Raw genomic sequence first — 24,615 nt, forward strand, 5'->3', positions numbered from 1 at the left:
TCCTTTTTGGTGGATTTAACTTTAAAGTCTGTTTTGTCAGAAATTAATATTGCTACTCCTGCTCTTTTTTGCTTGTTGTTTGCTTGATATATTTTTTTCCATCCTTTGAGTTTTGGTTTGTTTGTGTCTCTAAGTCTAAGGTGTGTCTCTTGTAGGCAGCATATAGACTGATCGTGTTTCTTTATCCAGCCTGAGACTCTCTGTCTCTTTATTGGTGCATTTAGTCCATTTACATTCAGCATAATTATCGATAAGTATGTGTTTAGTGCTGTCATTTTGATGCCTTTTGTGTGTGTTGACAATTTCATTTTTCCACTTTTTTGTGCTGAGACGTTTTTCTTTGTAAATTGTGTGTTCCTCATTTTTATAGTAGTTGAATTTATGTTTGCTGAGTCGTTATGTTTCTCTTGGTTTTTATTTTGAGTTATGGAATTGTTAGACCTCTTTGTGGTTACTTTAATATTTACCCCTATTTTTCTAAGTAAAAACCTGACTTGAATTGTCCTATATCGCCTTGTTTTCCTCTCCATATGGCAGTTCTATGCCTCCTGTATTTAGTCCCTCTTTTTGATTATTGTGATCTTTTACATATTGACTTCAATGATTCCCTATTTTGAGCATTTTTTTTTTCTTTTTAAAATTAATCTTAATTTGTTTTTGTGATTTCCCTATCTGAGTTGATATCAGGATGTTCTGCTCTGTGACTTGTGTTGTGCTGGTATCTGATGTTATTGGTTTTCTGACCAAACAATTTCCTTTAGTATTTCTTGTAGCTTTGGTTTGGTTTTTGCAAATTCTCTAAACTTGTGTTTATCTGCAAATGTTTTAATTTCACCTTCATATTTGAGAGAGAGTTTTGCTGGGTATATGATTCTTGGCTGGCAGTTTTTCTCCTTCAGTGCTCTGTATATGTCATCCCATTCCCTTCTCGACTGCATGGTTTCTGCTGAGTAGTCTGAACTTTTTCTTATTCATTCCCCTTTGTAGGAGACCTTTCTTTTCTCCCTGGCTGCTTTTAAAATTTTCTCTTTATGTTTGGTTTTGGCAAGTTTGATGATAATATATCTTGGTGATTTTCGTTTTGGATCAATGTTATATGGGGTTCGATGAGCATCTTGGATAGATATCCTTTTGTCTTTCATGATGTCAGGGAAGTTTTCTGCCAGCAGATCTTCAACTATTCTCTCTGTATTTTCTGTTATCCCTCCCTGTTCTGGAACTCCAGTCACATGCAAGTTATTCGTCTTGATAGAGTCCCACATGATTCTTAGGGTTTCTTCATTTTTTTAAATTCTTTTATCTGATTTTTTTTCAGCTATATTGGTGTCGATTCCCTTATCCTCCACCTCCCCTACTCTGCATTCCAGTTGCTCGATTCTGCTCCTCTGACTTCCTACTGAGTTGTCTAATTCTGTAATTTTACTGTTAATCTTTTGGATTTCTGAATGCTGTCTCTCTATGGATTCTTGCAGCTTATTAATTTTTCCACTATATTCTTGAATGATCTTTTTGATTTCTTCAACTGCTTTATCAGTGTGTTCCTTGGCTTTTTCTGTGGATTGCCGTATTTCATTTCTGAGGTCATCCCTGATGTCTTGAAGCATTCTGTAAATTAGTTTTTTATATTCTGCATCTGGCAATTCCAGGATTGTATCTTCATCTGGGAACGATTTTGATTCTTTAATTTGGGGAGTTGTAGACGCAATCATGGTCTGCTTCTTTATGTGGTTTGAGATCGACTGCTATCTCTGAGCCGTCTATAAGATATTGTAATGATTTATTTTATATTTGCTCACTGAGTCTTATCTTGTTTTGTTTTCTTTCAATATACATAGATGGGCTACTAGATTGCGCTGTCTTGATTGTTGTAGCCCTTGAATCACTTATGTCCTCTTACCAGCTGGTTTGGGCTGTTACCAGATATATAAGCCTAAGAGTCCATTCACTATTCTTGAGTAGAATCTGATTTTGGGTCACCGAGTATGTGGTGCAGACTGTCACCTATCCACCTAGAGAAGCAGTGGTGATGGTTGTGTGCACCAGATTCTAGTAGCATCAGGGTTTCACACTCGGGGGGGTGGGGGCAGGATGCTGACAGGCTTCCCCCAAGTGCCAGTGAGGTAGGTGTGTCTCTATTCCTAAAGCACTTTGGTGGGTGTGGTCTGCAGCTGTACCTTAGGCACCGAATGCATGTACCTCTATAGATTGGTAGGTGTCACCATCCTCAGACCCCTAAGGCAGGAGCCTAGGTGGTCTGGGGGTAGCTTCAGCCCTCAGTGCCCCATTGCGGGTCAGTGAGCGCTCTGTTTAATACGCAGAGATATCAGACCTGGGAAACTTATCTTTCCAGTAATCCGCTAAAACAATTACAGTCAGATCACTCTCAGAATTGCCTTTGCATTATAATAGCCACCTTGTTCCCTGTAGGGATGAAAGCCCAAGACTGTGGATCTCATATGCTTGGCTGGAGCTGGTTCTGTATTTTCAGTCCGATTTCAGGAAGTCAGGGAAGGATTTTTGGTCCCTGGGTTTTTTATAGCTGCTTCTCTCAGACCAAGAGAATGGGTTAGGAAAAGACAAAAAAAAAAAACTGCAGAGCACTTCACTCTCTGGCTCAGGAAATTCTAATGTTAATGAAGCTGGGAAGGGGAGGGGAGGGATCAGATAGATAGGAGAGTGTAGCACCCCAGGATATAGACAAAGTTACTTATCTTGCTTGGTGATGACTGTTTTATCTGAGATTTCTGAGGGGTGTGTAGCCTGTGTGCTGTTGGCTGGCTCTAGATTGCCCCTGAGGGTCAGGCCCGCGTCCTGTGCTTGTGCTGTCTCAGAAGCCGTGGTCAGTTCCTCCGCTCCCAGTCCAAAGCCCAGCGCCAAGATTCCCCGGCTGGGACACTGCACTCCAGGCTCCAAAACCAGTCGCTGCCTCCCGATGACTTCCACTCTTGTCAGCCGCTGCGTCGCTGCGCTGCCTGCGTGCATTGGCCGGACTTCCCCTGAGGTCACTTCTGGGGGCTAGGACTGCGTGCCGTGTTTGCGCCATCTCAGGATTCGGTGCTCAGCTCCCCTGCGCCCAGTCCAAAGCCCAGTGCCAAGGTTTTCTGACTGGGATGCTTGCTCCAGGCTCTGAAAACAGTTGCTGCTTCCCCGTGGTTGCTCGTTCTCAGGTCGACTCTTTAGATCTGTGTTTCATGGTCAGGGTTCACAGATTGTCATGTACGTGATCGATTCACTTGTTTTTCCGAGTCTTTGTTAAGAGGGATCCGAGGTAGCTTCTACCATGTCAGCCATCTTGGCTCCCACTTTTCCTCTTTTTAATCCACGCAGTATCCCCTTGTTCTGTTCAAACGACTGCATTTTGAACTATCTACAGGCTCCTCATGAGCACAATTAAGCATTCTGGAATTCCCATTCTTCTCAAAGTTCTCCATAAGTTGTTATGATCCACACAGTTGAATGTCTTTGCATAGTCAATAAAACACAGGTAAACATCTTTCTGGTATTCTTTTCTTTTTGCCAGGATCCATCTGAGATTAGCAATAATATCACTTGTTCCATGTCCTCTTCTCAATCCAAATTGAATTTTTGGCAGTTCACTGTTGATGTACCACTGTAACTGTTTTTCAGTGCTGTTCAGTAAAATTTTACTTGCATGTGATATTAATGATGTTGTTGTTGTTGTTAGGTGCTGTCAAGTCATTTCCAACTCATAGCGACCCTGTGCACAACAGAATGAAACACTGCCCGGTCCTGCGCCATCCTTACAATTGTTGTTATGCTTGAGTTCATCGTTGCGGCCACTGTGTCAATCCACCTCGTTGAGGGTCTTCCTCTTTTCCGCTGACCTTGTATTCTGCCAAGCATGATGTCCTTCTCCAGGGACTGATCCCTCCTGACAACATGTCCAAAGTATGTAAGACGCAGTCTCGCCATCCTTGCCTCTAAGGAGCCTTCTGGCCACACTTCTTCCAAGACAGATTTGTTCATTCTTTTGGCAGTCCATGACACATTCAATATTCTTCACCAACGCAACAATTCAAAAGCGTCAACTCTCTTCGGTCTTTCTTATTCATTGTCCAGCTTTCACATGCATATGATGTGATTGAAAATACCATGGCTTGGGTCAGGCGCACCTTAGTCTTCAGGGTCACATCTTTGCTCTTCAACACTTTGAAGAGGTCCTTTGCAAGTAGATTTGCCCAATGCAATGCATCTTTTGATTTCTTGACTGCTGCTTCCGTGGCTGTTGATTGTGGATCCAAGGAAAATGAAATGCTTGACAACTTCAATCTTTTCTCCATTTATCATGATGTTGCTCATTGGTCCAGTTGTGAGGATTTTTGTTTTCTTTATGTTGAGGTGCGGTCCATACTGAAGGCTGTGGTCTTTGATCTTCATTAGTAAGTGCTTCAGGTCCTCTTCACTTTCAGAAAGCAAGGTTGTATCATCTGCACAACGCAGGTTATTAATGAGCCTTCCTCTAATCCTGATGCCCCGTTCTTCTTCCTATAGTCCAGCTTCTCGTATTATTTGTTCAGCATACAGATTAAATAGGTATGGTGAAAGAATACAACCCTGACGCACACCTTTCCTGACTTTGAACCAATCAGTATCCCCTTGTTCTGTCCGAATAACTGCCTCTTGATGTATGTAAAGGTTCCTCATGAGCACAATTAATTGTTCTGGAATTCCCATTCTTCGAAGTGTTATCCATAGTTCGTTATGATCCACACAGTCAAATGCGTTTGCATAGTGAGTAAAACACAGGAAAACATCCTTCTGGTATTCTCTGCTTTCAGCCAGGATCCATCTGACATCAGCAATGATATCCCTGGTTCCACGTCCTCTTCTGAAACCGGCCTGAATTTCTGGCAGTTCCCTGTTGATATACTGCTGCAGCCACTTTTGAATAATCTTCAAAAGAATTTTGCTTGCATGTGATATTAATGGTATTGTTCTATAATTTCCACATTCGGTTGGATCACCTTTTTTGGGAATAGGCATCAATACGGATCTCTTCTAGTCAGTTGGCCAGGAAGCTATCTTCCATATTTCTTGGCATAGACGAGTGAGCACCTCCAGTGCTGCATCTGTTTGCTGAAACATCTCAGTTGATATTCCATCAATTCCTGGAGCCTTCTTTTTCACCAATGCCTTCAGAGCAGCTTGGACTTCTTCCTTCAGTACCATTGGTTCCTAATCATATGCCACTTCTTGAAATGGTTGAATATCGACTAATTCTTTTTGATATAATGACTCTGCGTATTCCTTCCGTCTTCTTTTGATGCGTCCTGCATCGTTTAATATTTTCCCCATGGATTCCTTCACTATTGCAACTCAAGGCTTGAATTTTTTCTTCAGTTCTTTCAGCTTGAGAAATGCCAAGCGTGTTCTTCCCTTTTGGTTTTCCATCTCCAGCTCTTTGCATATGTCATTATAATACTTTACTTTGTCTTCTCGAGAATCCCTTTGAAATCTTCTGTTCAGTTCTTTTACTTCATCAATTCTTCCTTTTGCTTTAGCTGCTCGACGCTCAAGAGCAAGTCTCAGAGTCTCCTCTGACATCCATCTTGGTCCTTTCTTTCTTTCCTGTCTTTTCAGTGACCTCTGGCTTTCTTCATGGATGATGTCCTTGATGTCATTCCACAACTCGTCTGGTCTGCGGTCACTAGTGTTCAATGTGTCAAATCTATTCTTCAGTGGTTGGTAAATTCAGGTGGGATATACTCAAGGTCATATTTTGGCTCTTGTGGACTTGCTCTGGTTTTCTTCAGTTTCAAGTTGAACTTGCATATGAGCAATTGATGGTCTGTTCCACAGTTGGCCCCTGGCCTTGTTCTGACTGATGTTGAGCTTTTCCATCGTCTCTTTCCACAGATGTAGTCAATTTGATTTCTGTGCATTCCATCTGGTGAGGTCCATGTGTACAGTCACCATTTATGTTGGTGAAAGAAGGTATTTGCAATGAAGAAGTCATTGGTCTTGCAAAATTCTATCATTCAATCTCCGGCATTGTTTCTATCACCAAGGCCATATTTTCCATCTAGTGATCCTTCTTCGTTTCCAACTTTTGCATTCCAGTCACAAGTAATTATCAATGCATCTTGGTTGCATGTTCCATCAATTTCAGACTGCAGCAGCTGGTAGAAATCTTCTATTTCTTCATCTTTGGCCCTAGTGGTTGGTGTATAAATTTGAATAATAGTCGTATTAACTGGTCTTGCTTGTAGGCGTATGGATGTTATCCTATCACTGACAGCGTTGTACTTCAGGATAGATCTCGAAACGTTCTTTTTGACGATGAACGCGACACCATTCCTCTTTGAGTTGTCATTCCCAACGTAGTAGAGTATATGATTGTCCGATTCAAAATGGCCAATACCAGTCCATTTCAGCTCACTAATGCCTAGGATATCGATGTTTGTGTGTTCCATTTCATTTTTGACAATTTCCAATTTTCCTAGATTCATACTTCGTACGTTCCAGGTTCCAATTATTAATGGATTTTTGTAGCTGTTTCTTCTCATTTTGAGTTGTGCCACATCAGCAAATGAAGGTCCCAAAAGCTTTACTCCATCCACGTCATTAAGGCCGACTCTACTTTGAGGAGGCAGCTCTTCCCCAGTCATCTTTTGAGTGCCTTCCAACCTGGGTGACTCATCTTCCAGCAGTATATCAGACAATGTTCTGCTGCTATTCATAAGGTTTTCACTGACTAATGCTTTTCAGAAGTAGACTGCCGGGTCCTTCTTCCTAGTCTGTCTTAGTCTGGAAGCTCAGCTGAAACCTGTCCTCCATGGGTGACCCTGCTGGTATCTGAATACCAGTGGCATAGCTTCCAGCATCACAGCAACACACAAGCCCCCACAGTACGACAAACTGACAGACATGTGGGGGGATATTAATGATATTGTTCAATAATTTCCCTATTCGGTTGGATCACCTTTCTTGGGAATAGGCATAAATGTGGATCTCTTCCAGTCAGTCGGCCAGAAAGCTGTCTTCTAAATTCCTGGCGTATTAGATCATATGATTGTCTGATTTAAAATGACCAATATCAGTTTTTTTTTTTTTTTTTTCAGCTCACTAATGGCTAGGATATCTATCTTTAAAATTATATAAAAAAAAAAAACAAACATAATTTGGGGCCACTACCTGCCTTTGTCTGAGTCCATTCCAGTGCCTCCCCATTTGTCTACCTGCATCTGAGCTCTAGGGCCTGCGGGCCTGGGGCCAGTCCTTCCCCTCTGTCTTTTGCCGTGAAAGTTAGCCTCAAGAAGAGAGCCCCTTCCTCATCCAGAGCTTAAACACTGGCAGAACTTTCCCTTTCCCCAGAGGTCCAGGGAAATCCACCCCTTGCCTCTTCCCTAACCAGCCCCCTGCTGGAGTGAGTCCGGTCCTGTGGATTATCTGAAGCCTGGCATGGCTGGGGGTCACTCTGCTCCTCAGTGAGACTGGTCACCCTCACCTGTCACTCAGTAGTCTGTCTCTGATTCTAGATCTCCCTATGAGTGATGGGTACCTTCTCCCCACTGGGGGGTGTCTGCTTGGCATCTGCTTACTAGCCAGAAGCAGTGTTCTCTTTCCTTCCTATTCAGAAGCTCTCTCTCTCTTTGGATCTGCCCATAAAAATTCTTCTCTTTCACTTGAGAACTATTTCTAACTTTCAACTCCCAGTCACAGCAAAAATGACCAAGTCTACATGCTGCCTTATACTGTTTGGTTCATTCTGGGCCTGAAGTACTGTCAGATGGAAGCAGCTAGCACTCTAAAAAAAAAAATGGGACATAATTGCAGAAGCAGGCTCTTAGAATCTCAAGCTCTGAATTATTCTATTGTTCATTTCCTTTTTTGAAAGTTTTAGTCCCTATGGAATTTGGGAATCCCCAAAACTTCTAGTTTCTATGTCGGAAAGTAATCCTAAGCCTAGACTTAACTGTATAAAGAGCTCTAGATAGAAACTAGCATTTGTTGAAAATCACTCATGCCAGACACTAGTGCTCTAGAAAGTAACAACAGCAACAACGATAATGGAAGCTAAGCTTAAGGGGCCCTGGGGGTGCAGTGGTTGAGCGCTTGGCTGCTAACTGAAAGGCTGGTGGTTCTAACCCACCCAGCTGCTTCGGGGGAAAAAGCCCTGTGAATGTGCTCCCATTAAGATGACAGTCTAGAACATCCCACAGGGCCGTTCTGCTGTCACATGGGGTCACTACGAGTTGGAATCGACTTGAGGGCACCTAACAACAGCAACAACCTTATTGGGAATTTACTGTGTGCCAGGTACTGATCTAAGCATTTTACATGTGTTAATCCATCAAGTATTCAGAACCACATGTGGATTGGTCCTACTATGATGCCTGCCTTGTAGATGAAGTGACCGAAGCACAGAGAGGTTAAGTAGAATACAGTGCTGGAATGTAAGCCTGGCCGGCTGGCTGCAAAGTATAGGCTCTTAGTCACTGCACTCAGTACATCGCCCCCGGGAGCCTGTATCACAACACCGCTGCCAACAGCCTCAAGAGATACTCCGTCTCCAGAAACCAGAGTTCCACCTGCCGCCTGAGGTCTTTTCTTTTTCTAACTTCTTCACAACTTCTCCTGTGCTTTCAGATTTGTGCAGGCCTCTGCCGTCTTAAAAGAAGTCTCACACCCTCAATGCTGCTCTTTAGCCTTTTGCATTTACTCTTTTTTCACTTCTAACTTTTGTGTTTGTTTTTGCCAATTTTGCTCTTAACAGCTAAGGCCAAATATCGGTCTTTATTTTTGAATAACTATTTTGAGCCTTCCCTTATCTTCCTGAGTCCCAAAGCCTCCTACTCTCAGGACCTAGGCCTCTAGGGAGGTGCCCACCGTGGATGAGAGACAGCGTGAACAGCTGCTTCATTTTACTCCAGGAGCTGTTCTTGGCCTCATTTAGCAATGACCAACAGGCTTAAAAAAAAAAAAAAAGAAGCAAAGGTGAAAATGTATTTTTGGCGATGGTAGGACCCCAAAAGCTCTGACTATTAGAAAACAAGTGCCCTCAAGTTCAGGGCTCAGACATCTTTCCCCCCCATCCTACCGGCTGACGGCTTCTGATGCGGTGGACGCGTGACTTTGCTTTCAGTTCCGTCTGTGGGTCAGACCCAGGGCCATCTGGCTTCTCTAACGAGGGCTTATTTTTTCTATTCCAGATTGAGCTCCCTGCTGAGACCAGTCTCCTCTGCCTTAATGTATATGTTTACCACCTGCTGGTGATCATAAGGCACTCTGGTGGCTCAGTGGTTAAGAGCTACAGTGAGCTACAACTGCTAACCAAGAGGTGGGCAGTTCGAATCCACCAGCCCCTCCTTGGAAACCCTTTGGGGCAGGTCTGTTTTGCCATGCCCAGAATGAGTAACTCCAGACATGGAACACATGTGGCTCCAGTGATTCCGTTAGCTGGGCCCCCGAGTGCTGTCCCAGTCTCCCAGCCCCCGGGGTCGTCCCCTGACAGAGCAGGTCACCAACCCCTTATGCAGCTCCAGTTTTCACACATGACCTCAGCAGCACTTTTGAGTTCAAATTTACGTTGTATTTCTTAAAGCTCATGTTTCTCCCAAAGAGTTTCCTTTTTCACAGATACCAAGCATAATTGTGTGAACCAAGCAAATTATACCTAATGGCTTTCCAATTACTAGACCTACAAATGTTATGTTTAGATCAAACAACACGCACACAAAAAGACTATAATATTCCCATTTTCCACCAGAAAATCTGTCTCCCCACCACCCTTCACCCTCACCCTCGTGACAGATACGTTTTCCTCCTGTCTTTGAACATTTGCAGAAATGTCTCATCTTGCTCTTTTGGTATGAGCAGCAGTGGTCTCCAGATTGGTCCTCTGTACCAGGAAAATCCCTTCCTCTCGAGGCGCCCCTCACTGTCTCCTTTCTCCCCTGCAGATCCGTTCCTTCCCTGAGCAGGCTAGCTGCCACCGAGCCCCTGCTCAGGGCCAGGGCTTGCACCCAGTGCGTTAAGAACAGAGAGGTCGCTTTTGTAAGTTTGTGGTATATCTACAGAGATGTATTTTAACCTCTATATGCATAGAAAAATCTAGAAGGCTAATATGACAAAATGCTAACAGAGCTTATTTCTAGGGGTATGATTATAGGTGATTTAATATGTTTCGAGTTTTGTGGTTTGCTTGTTTGTATTTCCTAATTTTTCTATAACTAACTTTTATTACCCACATAATAAACATGAAATAAAGCTTTGTAGAGAAGAAAGGGGGCCGGATCCTGTCCTCAGAGATATTCCTGTGAGGAGCAGACACCAGCACCTCCACCTCAGCTTCCACCCGTGGCTGGCTGGGGATTGAACCATCTGTGACAACCTTACGGGTTTTGAGTCCTCCTTGTCCCTGAATGTTTGAACTTTTACCAAAGACAGCTAGCGCCACACAGTTGCTTAAATGCTGGGCCTCTGAGAGGTTCCTGTTATGTTTTCCTCTCCCCAGATCAAACCTGGATCCCTTCAACCAGTACACAGAGGACCAGATTTGGGATGCCTTAGAAAGGACACACATGAAGGAATGTGTAAGTGAAGCCTGGAGGAGGGCTGTGCTGGGCACTCAAAGGCAGCCTGTCCCTCCACCCCAAGGATGTCCATGGAAGAGCCCTGTAGAGAGGCATTTCAGATATGTCGGAGAAGTTGATGTCACCCGACCCCCACACCACGACCACCATGGTCATTTTGGCCTTCTAATATCCATTGGAGGTCCCTGGGTTGTACAGGTTCTTTGTGCTCAATTACTACCCTGAAGGTTGATGGTTTGAACCACTCAGTGGCATCATGGAAGAAAGGCCTGGTGATCTGCTTTTGTAAAGATTACAGCCTTGAAAACCCTATAGAACAGTTCTGCTGTAACACATGGGGGCCACCATGAGTCAGAACTGACTTGACACAACAGGTTTTAATACCTATTGATTGAGAAGGTGTCAATGACAATTTCTCAGAATTCAATAATGCTCTTAATTCTGTTTTATTAATCATAGTATAACAAACTGTTGAAACTTTCATAAATGTGCAAAAGATATATAACGTATTAAGTCTGCAGGCAACGTGCACCCATAGATCCGCTCTTAGGGAAGCCCAGCAGGCCCTAGACAGCCCACAGGGTGCAGATTGATGCCATTGGTCTACAGGGACAATCTGTGAGCCGTGGACCTGCAGCTTTGAACTTAAAGAGAAGAGGAATTTTGATCACCCTGTCTCCTATTGCATGGTCATAATTTCAGAACTAAAACCTGACACAAGTTTTGGAGATGCCATTTTGGTGGCATGAGGCTAACCAAACCCACTGCCAGGCAGTCAATTCTGACTCATAGTGACCCTATAGGACAGAGTAGAACTACCCTATAGGGTTTCCAAGGCTGAAGTCTTTACGGAAGCAGACTGCCACAGCTTTCTCCTGCAGAGCAGCTGATGAGTTCCCACCACTCACCTTTAGGTTAGCAGCCAAGTGCTTAACCACTGCACCACCAGGGCTCCTATGAGGCTAACGGGACAGTATATTTGAAATAGGGACTCTCTTATAAAATGTGGGTCCCAGGACAGAGTCAGGATCCCTGGGTGGCGCAAATGGTTAAGCACTGGACTACTAGTCAAAAGACTGATGGTTCGAACTCACCCAGAGGCACCTGGGAAGACAGGCCTAGCAGTCTGCTTCCAAAAGGTCACAGCCTTGGAAGCCATATGGAGCACAATTCTACTCTGCACACATGGGGCTACCATGATTCAGAATTAACCTGACGGCAACTAACAACAACAGTGCACAGCTGTCACCTCTGTGCCTTCTTTCTGTTTGAGCCAGGGTCTTAGCTGGGAATTCAGTCATCTGTTTAAGAGTAATTCATTTTTGCCCCAAAATTCAGTTCTGTGTCCTTCTAATCTCTGCTCTCCCCCTCCCTAGATTGTTCAGCTACCTCTGAAACTCGAATCTGAAGTGATGGAGAACGGGGATAACTTCTCTGTGGGGGAACGGCAGCTGTTGTGCGTCGCGAGGGCCTTGCTGCGGCACTGTAAGGTGAGGTGGACAGGGGTGAACAGAGGAACGGAAGCGTAGCCTGCCCTGTGGTACTGGGTCCATGGGTATACCTGGCTCTGAGCCAGGCGGCACTTGCTGAGAACAGGCCCGGGACATGCTAAGTTGGCTCCAACAGGATTTGGGTGTAAGGGTTTTCTTTTTTTGTTTTTAACTTCCTGGAGCCGTTGGTTTCCAGGGACTTCCTTTGTTTCTCGAGAGTGAACAGTTATACTGGAGACCACAGACTTAGGAGATCTTAAAATGGTTAGAGACATCCAGGTCATCTATACCAATCTCCTTACTGTACAGACAGGAAAAGAGACATCCAGAAAGATTAGCATACATGTTCAGAGTTTCGGAGCAAATAGGGGCAAGTATTTTAATACATCAGTATTATACGTGGACTTTTTTTTTTTTTTTTTTGTAGAAATCAAGGCAAACATGGGTTTAAAGCTGTATCAATTCTAAGCACAACAGTATTTTTACATATGTGTGTATTTATGTAGAAAAAAACAACATGCAGTATTAAAATCTAAGTAATGAAATACCTAGTAAGACCTAGAGTAACCAGAATGCTTAAGGAACTTATTGGATCCCTCCTCCTTTTCTGAGTATTGTCTGACTAACCTCAAATGTGAAATGGCGTAAGACCTGGCAGCGTTTCATTCTGTTACATATAGGGTCGCCGTGAGCTAGAGCTGACTCCTTGGCAGCTAACAGCAACTTTCTCCTCTGCTTTCCTGGCAGATACTGATTCTAGATGAGGCCACAGCGGCCATGGACACAGAGACAGACTTACTGATTCAGGAGACCATCCGAGAGGCATTTGCAGATTGTACCATGCTGACAATTGCTCACCGCCTGCACACGGTGCTCGGCTCTGACAGGATCATGGTGCTGGCCCAGGGACAGGTACTGAGCCCGTCAGGGACCATGGCTCAGCATGTACAGGCCTTGTACAGGAGGACAGCTGGCCCTGACAGGGACAAGCTGATTGCCATCTTAACGCCATTTCTGAACATTCAGATAAGTGCCCACAGCAGCTGTGCTCCTGACAGGAGATTAGGTCAGAGGTGCTCACACCAGCTCCTCATTTTGCTTTACTACTTGTCCATTCATCGCCTGTAAACAATGACACTGTGATTTCTGTCTGAGATCACACATACTCAGTGATCCATTCTCTCACAAGACCAGCCCGCGGCGGCTCGGAGACCAGCCACCCTGTGTTTGCTGTCCGCAATCATGCCGTGGTGCTGAACTTCCCAGCCTACAGCTCCAGGCTGTCCATACTCTGGCCCTCGCCCAGTCTTCTTGATTTCCCACTCCGCCCTTGCAGGTGCTGTTGGCTGTAGACAGTCTTGCATCCTCTAACCTTGATCTGAAGTGCTTTCTTGTAGCACGTCTGTCTCATCTGATAGAATTGGTGTACGTACCCTAGCTCTCCTATCTGACTATAAACTCCCTGCAGGCTGGCGTCATAGCTCAGTCATCTTTGGGTCTTCGGCAGTGGTCAGTACTACAGTTTTTCACACATAATAGACATTAAGTAAATATATGTGGAATAACTTCTTTGTGTGTCTCTGGGATGGAAGTAAATTAAGGAATATGTGGAACTAACAAGTTGTTTATAACAAATAACTTGTCTTCTGTTATTAAAAATAACGGCTACCATAATACCCACTAGTGTCAAGTCAATTCCAACTCATAGCGACCCTATAGGACAGAGTAGAACTGCCCCATAGGGTTTCTAAGGAGCGGCTGGTGGATTTGAACTGCCGACTTTGGTTAGCAGTCAAGTTCTTAACCACTGTGTCACCAGGGCTCTGACTACCATACTAGTAGTTATTATTGAATGTTTATTATGTGCCAGACACTGTGCCAACTGCTATACATATAATCAATCATCACAACAGCTGAGAAAGATAACAGTCACCTTTAGCTTTGCTTTACAGATGGAAAGAAAAGGGATTTCTCCCCTGCAGTTTATAGAACCTTTTTGATTGATTCCTTTACAGTGAAAATGCTCAAGGCTGACCTTTCCCTTAGATCCTGGTTTGCTCGTTGCCGTCTAGTCCATTCCAACTCCTGGTGACCCTATAGGACAGAGCAGAACTGCCCCATAGGGTTTCCAAGGAGTGCCTGGTGGATTCCAACTGCCGACCTTTGAGTTAGCAGCTAAACACTTAACCACTGTTTCCCCAGAGTTTCCAGATCCTGGTTCCCACCAAAACCAGTGCCGTTGAGTCGATTCCGATCCTGGTTAGTGGGAAGAAAAATTTAAAAAAGGGAAATCATTTGGGCATGGCAGGGTCAATTGACTTGTCACCCTGACTCTGTCCTCAGGGGCTTTGGGGGTGCCCTCCTTTCTTGGATAGAGGACCCTCCAAGACTCCCCAGTACCCTAGAACCTCGCCCTCACAGAAGCCAGGACCCCAGGTGGGAGCCACGCCCCCACACAGGCACCATGCCCCCAGGTGGTAGCCACGCCCTCACGTGGGCACCACTCACCCACGCGAGCCATGCCTCCATGTGGGAACCACACCCTCACGTGGTCACCTTCTCTTACAGGTAGTGGAGTTTGACACCCCATCGGTCCTTCTGTCCAACGACAGCTCCCGGTTCTATGCCATGTTCGCGGCTGCAGAGAACAAGGTTGCCGTAAAGGGCTAAGTTGTCCCCCACGATGGTCTTCTTTCTCTGGAGCATCGCCATTCCCTGCCTGGGGCGGGCCCCTCACCTCCTCCTGCGGAAACCTGGCCTTTCCCGAGCCTATCTTTCGCACGGCAGTTCAGGATTGGCTTGTGTGTTTCGCTTTTAGGAAGAGTCCTATTTTGATTATTGTATTTATTCCATATTCATGTAGACGGAATTTAGTTTTTGTTCTTAATTGCACTCTAAACGGTTCAGGGAACCATTATTATAAATGTATCAGAGGCCTCTAATGAAGCTTTATACGTGTAGCTGTATCTATATATAAGTCTGTACATAGGCTGTATTTACAGTGAAAAATGTCAGCCGTTTATTTTATATTAAAATGGGCACTGTGCTGATAGCAGTGCATATTCCTTTTATCATCGTTGTACAGTTTGCTGTACCGGAGATCTGGTTTTGCTATTAGACCATAGGGAGGGTAGCATTTGTTCTTCTCTAGGTGGTGGTTTTCACGGTGCCAGGTGGGTGCTCTGGGTGTCCAAAAGGAAGGTGTGTGGCCCTAGCTGGCCCCTCAGCAGCCCCCTCTGCTGCCTCCTCACAGCCCCTCTGGGGCCGGGGCCAGCAAAGACCATGCAGAGCACCATGAATTCTCAGGGCCCCTGCCTTCTGTCCTGGGCCACTTCACTGTTTGCCAGGAGAGCAGCGGGGCGAGGCCGCAGACCCCTCCTCTCTCCCTCCGTCGGGAATGAGAAGCACAAAAACATTCCTGGGAGACGGAGTTCCCTCCCTGCCTTCCTCTTCTTGCTATCGTTTCTGAACAAGAATCAGTGTGTCCACAGTGTCCCACTGCCTCAGGTCCTCACGCTGGCCACTGCACAGAGCTCTCCGGCTCCTAGACCTTGGGCTCCAAAGCCTGGAGCCAGCCGCTGCTTTTGTCGGTGGTACTTCTTCATTTGCCTGCGCCCACCCCTCCATAGTCCAGGACAGGGCTCAGGACTTTGTGGGTCTGTCTGTCCTTCTCACTGCGGTGTCGTACAGTCTGTCTCTCTCTCTCCCCAAAGTCTGTGGCTTCAAGTAGCCCTTGCTGATCAGTGTCTCACACTGGTGTGGAAGTTTTTACTGTAAAGAGACCTACCTCAGGTTACTGATTGCCGTGTGGTTCCCTGTGTTCCCGCAACCCTGCTCGTGCTGTGGGGCCAGTAGCTGAGGTGGGCGTGGTTGCTGCTGTCATCAGTCCAGTGGTCAGTGTTGCATGTGGTGACCAACTAGACATTTTGTCGCCTTAGCATGTTTGCTAAACACCTTGTAGAAGTGAAAATCTGAAGAAGTGAATAAAATTATTTTGGATTTTGTAAAACTCTCGGTGTGTAAGATAGTTCTCTGGGAGGGGAGCCACGTGTCTGAATGGCTGGGGAAGACCCAAGCCTTGGATTTGAACATCCAACAACGGCATTCCAGCTGTGAGGAGCAGCAGCAGAGCTGGGTGGTGGCAAGGAGCACGGGGCCCAGAATGCCTTGGAACGTCATGTTGGGCCTTAGTGCCCACGGCCTGTGTTCCAGGCATGGCCACCAGGAGAGGTCTTGTGCTACATCAGAGTGGGAGTGGGAAAGGGGGGTGGCTGCAGCGAGGTGGGTGGTCGTGGTGAAATATATTTAAAACGAATAGTTTGTTAAGGGTTCTTAGCAATTCAAACAATATAACTATCCTTTCTGGTGCAGATGATTAAGTGCTCAGCTATTACTGAAAGGCTGGCATTTGAATTCACCCAGAGGCGCCTCAGAAGAAAGGATTGGCAATCTACTTCCTAAAGAGCACAGCCATTGAAAACCCTGTGGAACAGTTCTACCCTGAAACACATGGGGTCAGACTGACAAGAGCAACTCGGAAGGTTAGATAGGAAACTTAGGAGGCAGTGAGTTTACACTGATGGAGGAGGAACAGTTTGGAAAAGGAGGGTGAGAATGATTGTAACAACTTGAAGAATGTCATCAACATAATTACTCAGATTAACCCATTGAAAACTAAGTACCCGTTCAAAAAGATCTTCATTCTAAAGTTTCTTACCTATTCAAAAAGATCTGCATTCTAAAATTTCTGAATATATTGTGTTGCATGTAGCCAGGAAAGCTTTTAAATTTTGATATCGGCTCTACTGACCAGCAGCGGAAATCGCCTTTTAAGCCCAGCCTTTTTGTAAACTGCTGTCTTGAAAATTCAGAAGACTTCTCTCTGAAGTGAAAAATTCAGTTCCTCAAATGTTGATTTCAACTGCTCAGTGAGCACACGTGGCCTGTGGCTACTGTATTGGACAGCACAGATGCAGAACGTTACCACCATTAAAGGAACCTCTGCTGGCCAGCACCGATCCAAAACAAAGAATGCCTTTTACTGATGCACTGGGTCCACCTGCCAAGAAGGGTACCAAGGTCATAGGAGGAGCTGCTTCTCAGTCTAACTGTTCAAGCTCTATTGCAGGTGACACCAATGTCCCCTTTTTTCAGTTCTGTTTTCTCATATCTGTTGGCCCCTCTCTTAGTTATCTAGCGCTGCAATAACAAATACCACAAGTGGATGGCTTTAACAACAACAAAAAAATTTATCCTCTCACAGTCCACAAGGCTAGAAGTCTAAATTCAGGGTGCCAGCTCCAGAGAAAGGCTCTCTTTCTGTGTTAGCTCTGGGGGAAAGTTCCTGTCATCAGTCTTCCTCTGGTCTAGAGTTTCTCAGCGCAGGAACCCTGGGTCCAAAGGACGTGCTCTGCTCCTGGCTCTTCTTGCTTGGTGGTAATAAGGTCCCTCTCCTCTCTGCTGGCTTCTCTCTTTTATATCTCAAAAGAGATTGACTCAAGATACAACATAATCCTATAGTTTGAGTCCTACCTCATTAACATAACTGCCTCTAATCCTGCCTCATTAACATCATAGAGGTTAGGGTTTACAACACATAGGATAATTACATTAGATCACAAAATGGAGGATAACCACACAATACCAGGAATCATAGCCTAGCCAAGTTGACACGTATTTTGGGTGGGACATAATTCAACCCATGATATTCCCCCTACCACCTCTCTCAACCTGCCTTGCCCCCTTAAAAGAAAATGTTTCCCTCCCTTTTCTCTCCCTGATTGGGTCTTTCACTCCCACCTGCACAGCGACAATGTGGGCTGGGCCTCTCAGCACCAGCCCCCACCTGATGCAAACATTGGGCATCTTCTAGGTGCCTCGAACATGGCCTCGAAAATCAACCTCTGCTCCTTGTCTTCGTTGACAGTGACACTGACCTCCTAGTCTTACAGGCTAGAACGTTGAATTCATCTGCCCCTCCCCACAAATTCAATGCATCACCGTCCTCCGTACTCTGCCTTCTCTCTCCTCTGCCCTCTTTCAGGCCCACTTCCTTCTTTTTGATACTGTAGTTACAGCCTCTTAACCTGCCTTCCCGCCTCATTGTTCATCTCTGATCCATTGTACATAGTTCTGCAAAATGCAGAGCAAAAATGCAAGTTGAGTCAAGTACTTCACCCTCCAAAAGTCTTTAGGACACAGTTGCATTTAGATAGTCTGTATTCCTTAGCTTCTTTGCTATGCAATATTCTAAAAACGGACCATGTATTTTCACAGCTTGGAATTCTTTGACTCTTGTCAAACAAAGCCGCGCTTTTTCTGGGTTCCTGCAATGCTTTGGTTACACCTCTAGTTTAATGTTTATTTCCTTTGGCTTTGTGTATGACAGTTATTTTCCTGTTTCTCACCATGAAGATAACCTTCCTGAAGGCAGTAAACCACCTAAATTTTGTATATCGCATAATCCCCGGCATAAGTATTAGGCTCAACACATAAGGTGCTTAGTAAGTATCACACTATTCAGCTGACTCTTGAATAAAACCCAAGCCCATTGCTGTGAAGTTGATTCCAGGTCACAGCAACCCTATAGGACAGAGTAGAAGCTTCCAAGGAGCGGCTGGTGGATTAGAACTGCAGACCTTTTGGTTAGCAGCTGAACACTTAACCACTGCACCACCAGGGCTCCCAACTTGAATAGTGCCTTATAAATAGATGTTCAGTGAATATTTGTTAATATAAATCAATGTTGTAAACTTTCATGATGGCCCATGGCAAAAAGGAGTTTGGTTGCTTTAAAGAAACACAAAAAAAGTGGCATTGAGGAAAAAAGCCCTTTGCATGGAGTGACTTCAGGAAAGCCAGAATGAGGGTGCCAGGTATTTGGGGAGCAGCTTAGTGATGTGACAGCTTCTTTCCTGTCCCTTTTCTGTCTGATCACCTAGAAACAGTGCATAGCATTGAAAGTAATTAAGCCACTAAAAGGCTCAACTAACTGGAACAATATATATATATTTTTTAGTTTATTTTTGTTGTCACCATTGAATATATATACACAGCAGAACCTACACCAACTAATTCAACAGCTTCTACACGTAAAATTCAGGGACATTGATTACATTCTTCAAGTTGTGCAACCATTCTCATTCTCCTTTTCCTGATTGTTCTTCCCCCACTAACATACACTCACTGCCCCCATCTTCCTGTCTAACCTTTGAAGTTGCTGTTGTCAGTTTGATCCCATAGAGATGGTTCTTTTAAAAAGCACAATGCTCAAGGCAGACATTCTTTACTAATTAAGCTAAATTGTTTTAAAGATGACTTCAGGGAATATTTTGGGTTTGAGGTTTAAAGATTACCTCAGGGCAATAATTTCGAGTTTCATCTAGCCTCAATGGCTCCAGAAAGTCTGGATTCTGTGAGAATTTGGAATTCTGTGGAACCATAATCTTACACTGATGGCTATCTGTACTGTTGCATACCATATTCCTGTCTTTTTTTTTTTTTTAATTGTGCTTTAGGTGAAAGTTTACAGAGCAAATTAGTTTCTCATTAAACAGTCAATACACAAATTGTTTTGTGACAAGGGTTGCCAACCCCATGACATGTCAACACCCTCCCGTTGTCGACCTTGGGTTCCCCATTACCAGCTTTCCTGTCTGCTCCTGCCTTCTCTTTCTTGCTCCTGGGCTGGTGTGCCTGTTCAGTCTCATATACATGGTTGAGCTATGTGTATTATCGTATGTTTTATGGGCCTGTCTAATCTTTGGCTGAAGGGTGAGCCTCGGGAGTGACTTCAGCACTGAGTTAAAAGGGTGTCTGGGGGTCATACTCTCAGGGTTTCTCCAGTCTCTGTCAGAGCAGCAAGCCTGGTACCACATTTCTTTTAATAACTTTTTTCTGATGATAAAAGTAATGTATGCTTATGTACAAATTTTGGAAAATGCAGAAAAGTGCAAATAAACCAAAACTGCCTGTACCCCTGCTGTGGCGGAGCATATTTTCCAAAGATGGCTGAAACTCTGTCTTCCATCTCACATGCTCTTCTGCATTATGACCTTGCCACTGTCCCATCAAAACGTGGAGTCTATTTCTATACCACACCCCTTAAGTCTGGGTGGGCCCTGTGACTACTTTGACCAATAGAATATGGTGGAAGTGATACTTGGCAGTTCTATGCAAAGCCTTTATGTGGCCTGGCAGCTCACACTTTCTGCCTCTTGGAAGCCAGCACCATGTACGAATGCAAGTATCCTGAGAACACCATACTGTGAGACATACAAAGCACATGGGGAGACCCTGGAATATGACGTAACATGGAGATAGGGTATGGCTAAAGAGTACCAGGGCATCAAACATAGGAGTGAAGAAGCCATTTTGGAAGTAGAACCTCCAGCCATCCCAGCTGATGCCACATAGATCAGAGATGAACCACCCAGCGGAGCCCTTCCTAAATCTCTGAACAAAATAAAAGATTCAGGCACTATATTTTGAATACATCTTTGGAGTCCCTGGGTGGTGCAAATGGAACATAACAGGCTGCAAACTGAAAGGTTGGCAGTTCAAATCCACCCAGGGGGCCTCGGAAGAAAGGCCTGGTGGTCTACTCCTGAAAAATCAGCCACTGAAAACCTTACGGAGCACAGTTCTACTCCGACACACAGGGGTCACCATGAGTGGGAGTCAGCTCAGTGGCAGCTGGTACACAGAACCACTGAAACACACATTAGCTACGAAGAGCCAGTGTTATATCACTGTATTTTTATAGCCTTTCTTAAGCATATGTATTTTGCTTTGCATTGTATGTTTTCATTATTAAAGTTAACACTTCCTTGTAGGGACTCATTTATTTGTTTCATTCAGCAACTATTTATTGAATATCTAGTGTGTGACTGGCCCTGTGCGGTGAACTGACAGGTTGGAGGTTCCAGTCCACCAGAGGCACCTCAGAAGAAGGGCCTGGCAATCTACTCCCAATAAACCAGCCATTGAAAACCTTATGGAGCACAGTTCTACTCTGACACACATGGGGTCACCATGTGTCAGGGTTGACTCGATGGCAACTGGTTTATTGGTTGGTTCTAGCAACTGATATTACAGTAGTGAATAGAAGAGCGAAACATCGCTGTCCTCACGAAGCTTACGGTCTAGTGGGAGAACAGGCAATATGCAAGACACGTTGTAAGATACACAGTATGTTAGATTGTGAGAAGTGCCAGGAGGAAAAAAAAAAGCAGAGAAGAGGGTATGAGATGTCGGGGGCTAGAGGCTGAAATTTTAGCAGCTGGCCAGGGAAAGCCTCATTGAGAACATGATTTTTGATGTACTATTTATATGAACAATCCACTTTTTTTTTTTTTTAACAATCCAGTCTTGATGGATGTTTAAGTTGTTTCTGTTTTTCTTTTTTGCACGTTGTCATTACATTTAATTTTTTTTTAAGGCACTTTCCTCATCACCCACATTTCTGTGCTCTTCCCAGCTCTTAGTACTGTATGTCCAAGTAGATAAAGTAGGCTGACTGCTTTAACAAACAGCCCCAACCTCCCTTTCTGCAGTTTATCACAATAACCCCCTTCTATCACAGCAAGAGCCCTGGTGGTGCTGTGGTTAAGAGCTATGGCTGCTAACCAAAAGGTCAGCAGTTTGAATCCACCAGCTGCTCCTTGGAAACCCTATGGGGCAGTTCTGCCCTGTCCCATAGAGTCACTATGAGTCGATTCTCGACAGCAACAAGTTTGCTTTTTTTTTTTTTTTTGGTTTTTATCACAGAGCAATGCAGTATGGGGCCCTTCTTCTGCAGTCATTCAGGAGCCTGGGCTCTCCCCCGCTGGATGCTCTGACAACCTCTAGATTTGAGGTCCTTCACTGAGTCCCCTGCATTGGGAAGAGACAGGGTGGGGTGTTAAACGGGTAGTACTTATGAGCCAGGCCCAAAGATGGGCTACATGGCTTCCATCCAAATTCTCTCAGCTAGAACTCAGTAAGTGGCAGCAGCTAACTCTAGCTGTGTGCCCAGGAAGAAAACCAAATGGCTTTGGAGAACATCTAGCCATCTGTGCCACAAGTCATTAGTGACTTCTTGGAGTCTGTTTAGAGGTGTAGGAAATAGATATTAGCCTCATAAAATCCTCATGCCTATTTTATGCTGATTTGTTGCATTTTAATTAAAATTTCAAACATAATAAGCTTTATAACCTACCAGTGGTGCCACCTTCAACTAGGAAAGAGAGTATTCATTTTCTGAGTCCTTGTGTGCTGGTACTGTGCTAGGCATTTTTAACACGACCTTATTTAATTTTCTCGTTACACAAGGTAAACCACTGCTGTCGAGTCAAAGCGACCCTATAGGACAGAGTAGAGCTGCACCGTAGAGCTTCCAAGCAGCACCTGGTGGATTCAAACTGCCCACCTCTTGGTTAGCAGCTGTAGCCCTTAACCACTATGCCACCAGGGTTTCCATTACACAAGGTAGATATTATTAAACACATTCTGCTGTTGAGGAGATAGTTTCATGGGGGGTCACACATCTAAATCTGAGGTAGATCATACAGAATTCAAACCCAGACAGTCTGATTCCAGAGTTCAAGAGGTTTGTGTCACATCTCACACCTTATCTCCAGTTTCTTCAGGAATACACCCACGTGCTGGACCAGATGGTCTTCAGGGATTTTTCCAGCTCCAATTCTAGGAGGAGTAACGTGAATCTATAAATATGTCTTGAAAAACCTGGATCTTGACAACCTCATTTGGAACCTAGATCCAGATGTATGCCCGTTCTTCATTGGGAGAGGGTCACCTCTCTTCCTGGAATCCTCTCCCTGCCTCACTGCGGTCTCTGGCCTGAGTTCAGCATTCTTCCTTGGCTCAGGCAAGCTCCCCCTACCCCTCAGGGTACTCAGCTCAGGGGACCACAACAGCTGCTGCCTGAGGGAGAACCGTTAGACCAACTCATTGGCCTCCTACAGCCCTGTCCAGCCATCTTCCTTCAGGGAAGCCCATCACCTGGCTGGGACTGGCCAACGCTGCCAGGCGGGACCCTTTGGGGCAAACACTGACCTCACCCAGAGAGGTTGGGTCCCAGGGACCTTCTGTGTCCTTGACAAAGAACTGGTGGTGTCTGCCATGAGGAAAAAGCTGTGGTCATGGGCCAGCCTGACCACTGGTGACAGAAAATGAGCCAACAGGCCCCCACAGGGTCCTCCCTGACCTCATCCCCATGGGCTACGAGAGTGGTCGTTCCTCTCAGCCCCCTCCTTTAGCCACCCATTTCTCCTTCCAGTCTTGCTGACCCAACCAGTCTCTTCCCTTCCCTTCAACAAATCCTTGTTAAGCATCAATCAGTTAACGTGCCCAGCGACTATCCTGGGCACTGGAAACCAAAAGCAGACACATGGAGCTTACGGCCCAAGAAGGGAGACTTTGAATAATCTATTTTCTGTCTCTGCCTCTTCTTCTGTCCCTTGCTCCTTCTCCATGTCTCTGTCTCTTGTTCCACTCAACCAGCATGCTAAGATCTTTCCTCCTGACCCACAAGGGGTGGGATGGTGGCCTGGACCAGTTCTTGTCCTTAGTGTTCCCTACCTGGGGCTCACCCCTCCTTCTGGTGTGGTAAGATCTAAGGGTCAAGGGGCCCAGGGACTGTTGCCAAGGAGCTCTTGGCCCTGGTCCTCTGCCAGCCCACCACAGGAGCCTTCAGGCCCAGGCTGTCCAGACTAGCCCACCAAGCTGCCTCACGGGGCATGGGTCAAGGCCTTGAAGTAATAAACAGAAGGGTTTTGTCTTGAGTAGCCTCTGCTTGCATTTGGGGGCAGGGGCGCTCAGCAGCTGGTCAAGAACGCAGGTGCTTACACCAGCCAGCACCAGGTGAGGCAGAGACAGGCAGGCCATCCCCACTGAGTTCTGCCTGGACTCCTGGCCCATGAGATCCTGAGTAATAAACATGGCCGCTGTTTTAACAAGCCACTAAGTTTTAGCACCATTTGCAACAATAGCAATATATAACTAGAAGAGTGCTCCAAATTGCTCCTAAAAGAGCAGAGAATAGGGATGCTGAGAACTCTGAAATGGGCCACCTGGAACCACTTTACAAAAAACTGCTACAAAATTTACATCTGAAGTAAAGTACATTTTGTATTAACACATTTAAAAGGATAAGCACAAAAAAGTTTCAGATAAAACGGGATCAGACCTCCCAGTATTTCTTGTCTAAACTTGAATATGTGGCTACAAATTTTGTTCACTTTAACATTGTTAGAAAAAAGTCAGCAAGATGCCAGAGCATTTTAAACATCGTGTGATACAAATGATATACTGTATGTACATTGTATATTATAATTTTAAAAGTTTCTACTTTTATATAAACAATCTTTGTACCATTAAAAAAAAAATGCAGGTACTGTATAGCTGCACTTTTTTTTTTTTAATTTTCTGTGAATTCTATTATGGTTTATTATTGCATGATTCATATTAACCTGCTTATACTCATGAATAAGTAATTCTATTCTTTGTAAGATTCAAAATAAAGCCAGGGAACTTTGAAAAAAAAGAATGCAGGTGCTGGGTCTTGGCCA

The 24,615-nt window shown here is 44.9% G+C and overlaps 1 protein-coding gene across 4 annotated transcripts in view; it reads left to right on the forward strand.

The window, feature by feature from the left end:
- Nucleotides 1-21,766, forward strand: part of ABCC5 (ATP binding cassette subfamily C member 5) — a 120,050-nt gene extending 98,284 nt beyond the window's left edge. Inside the window, exons 28-31 of one of the 4 annotated variants that reach the window (XM_064279328.1) lie at nt 10,478-10,556; nt 11,933-12,046; nt 12,794-12,958; nt 14,615-16,304. In XM_064279328.1, the coding sequence (XP_064135398.1) occupies nt 10,478-10,556; nt 11,933-12,046; nt 12,794-12,958; nt 14,615-14,716 (460 nt within the window). In that variant the 3' untranslated portion in view covers nt 14,717-16,304. Of the gene's footprint in view, nt 1-10,477; nt 10,557-11,932; nt 12,047-12,793; nt 12,959-14,614 lie in introns of those variants that run through there. The other 3 variants (XM_003412881.4, XM_023551520.2, XM_064279339.1) reach the window with 3 other exon arrangements.
- Nucleotides 21,767-24,615: the final 2,849 nt, after the last annotated feature.

This window comes from Loxodonta africana, chromosome 1 (genome assembly GCF_030014295.1).
Source record: "Loxodonta africana isolate mLoxAfr1 chromosome 1, mLoxAfr1.hap2, whole genome shotgun sequence".
In the NCBI taxonomy this organism is placed as follows: domain Eukaryota; kingdom Metazoa; phylum Chordata; class Mammalia; order Proboscidea; family Elephantidae; genus Loxodonta; species Loxodonta africana.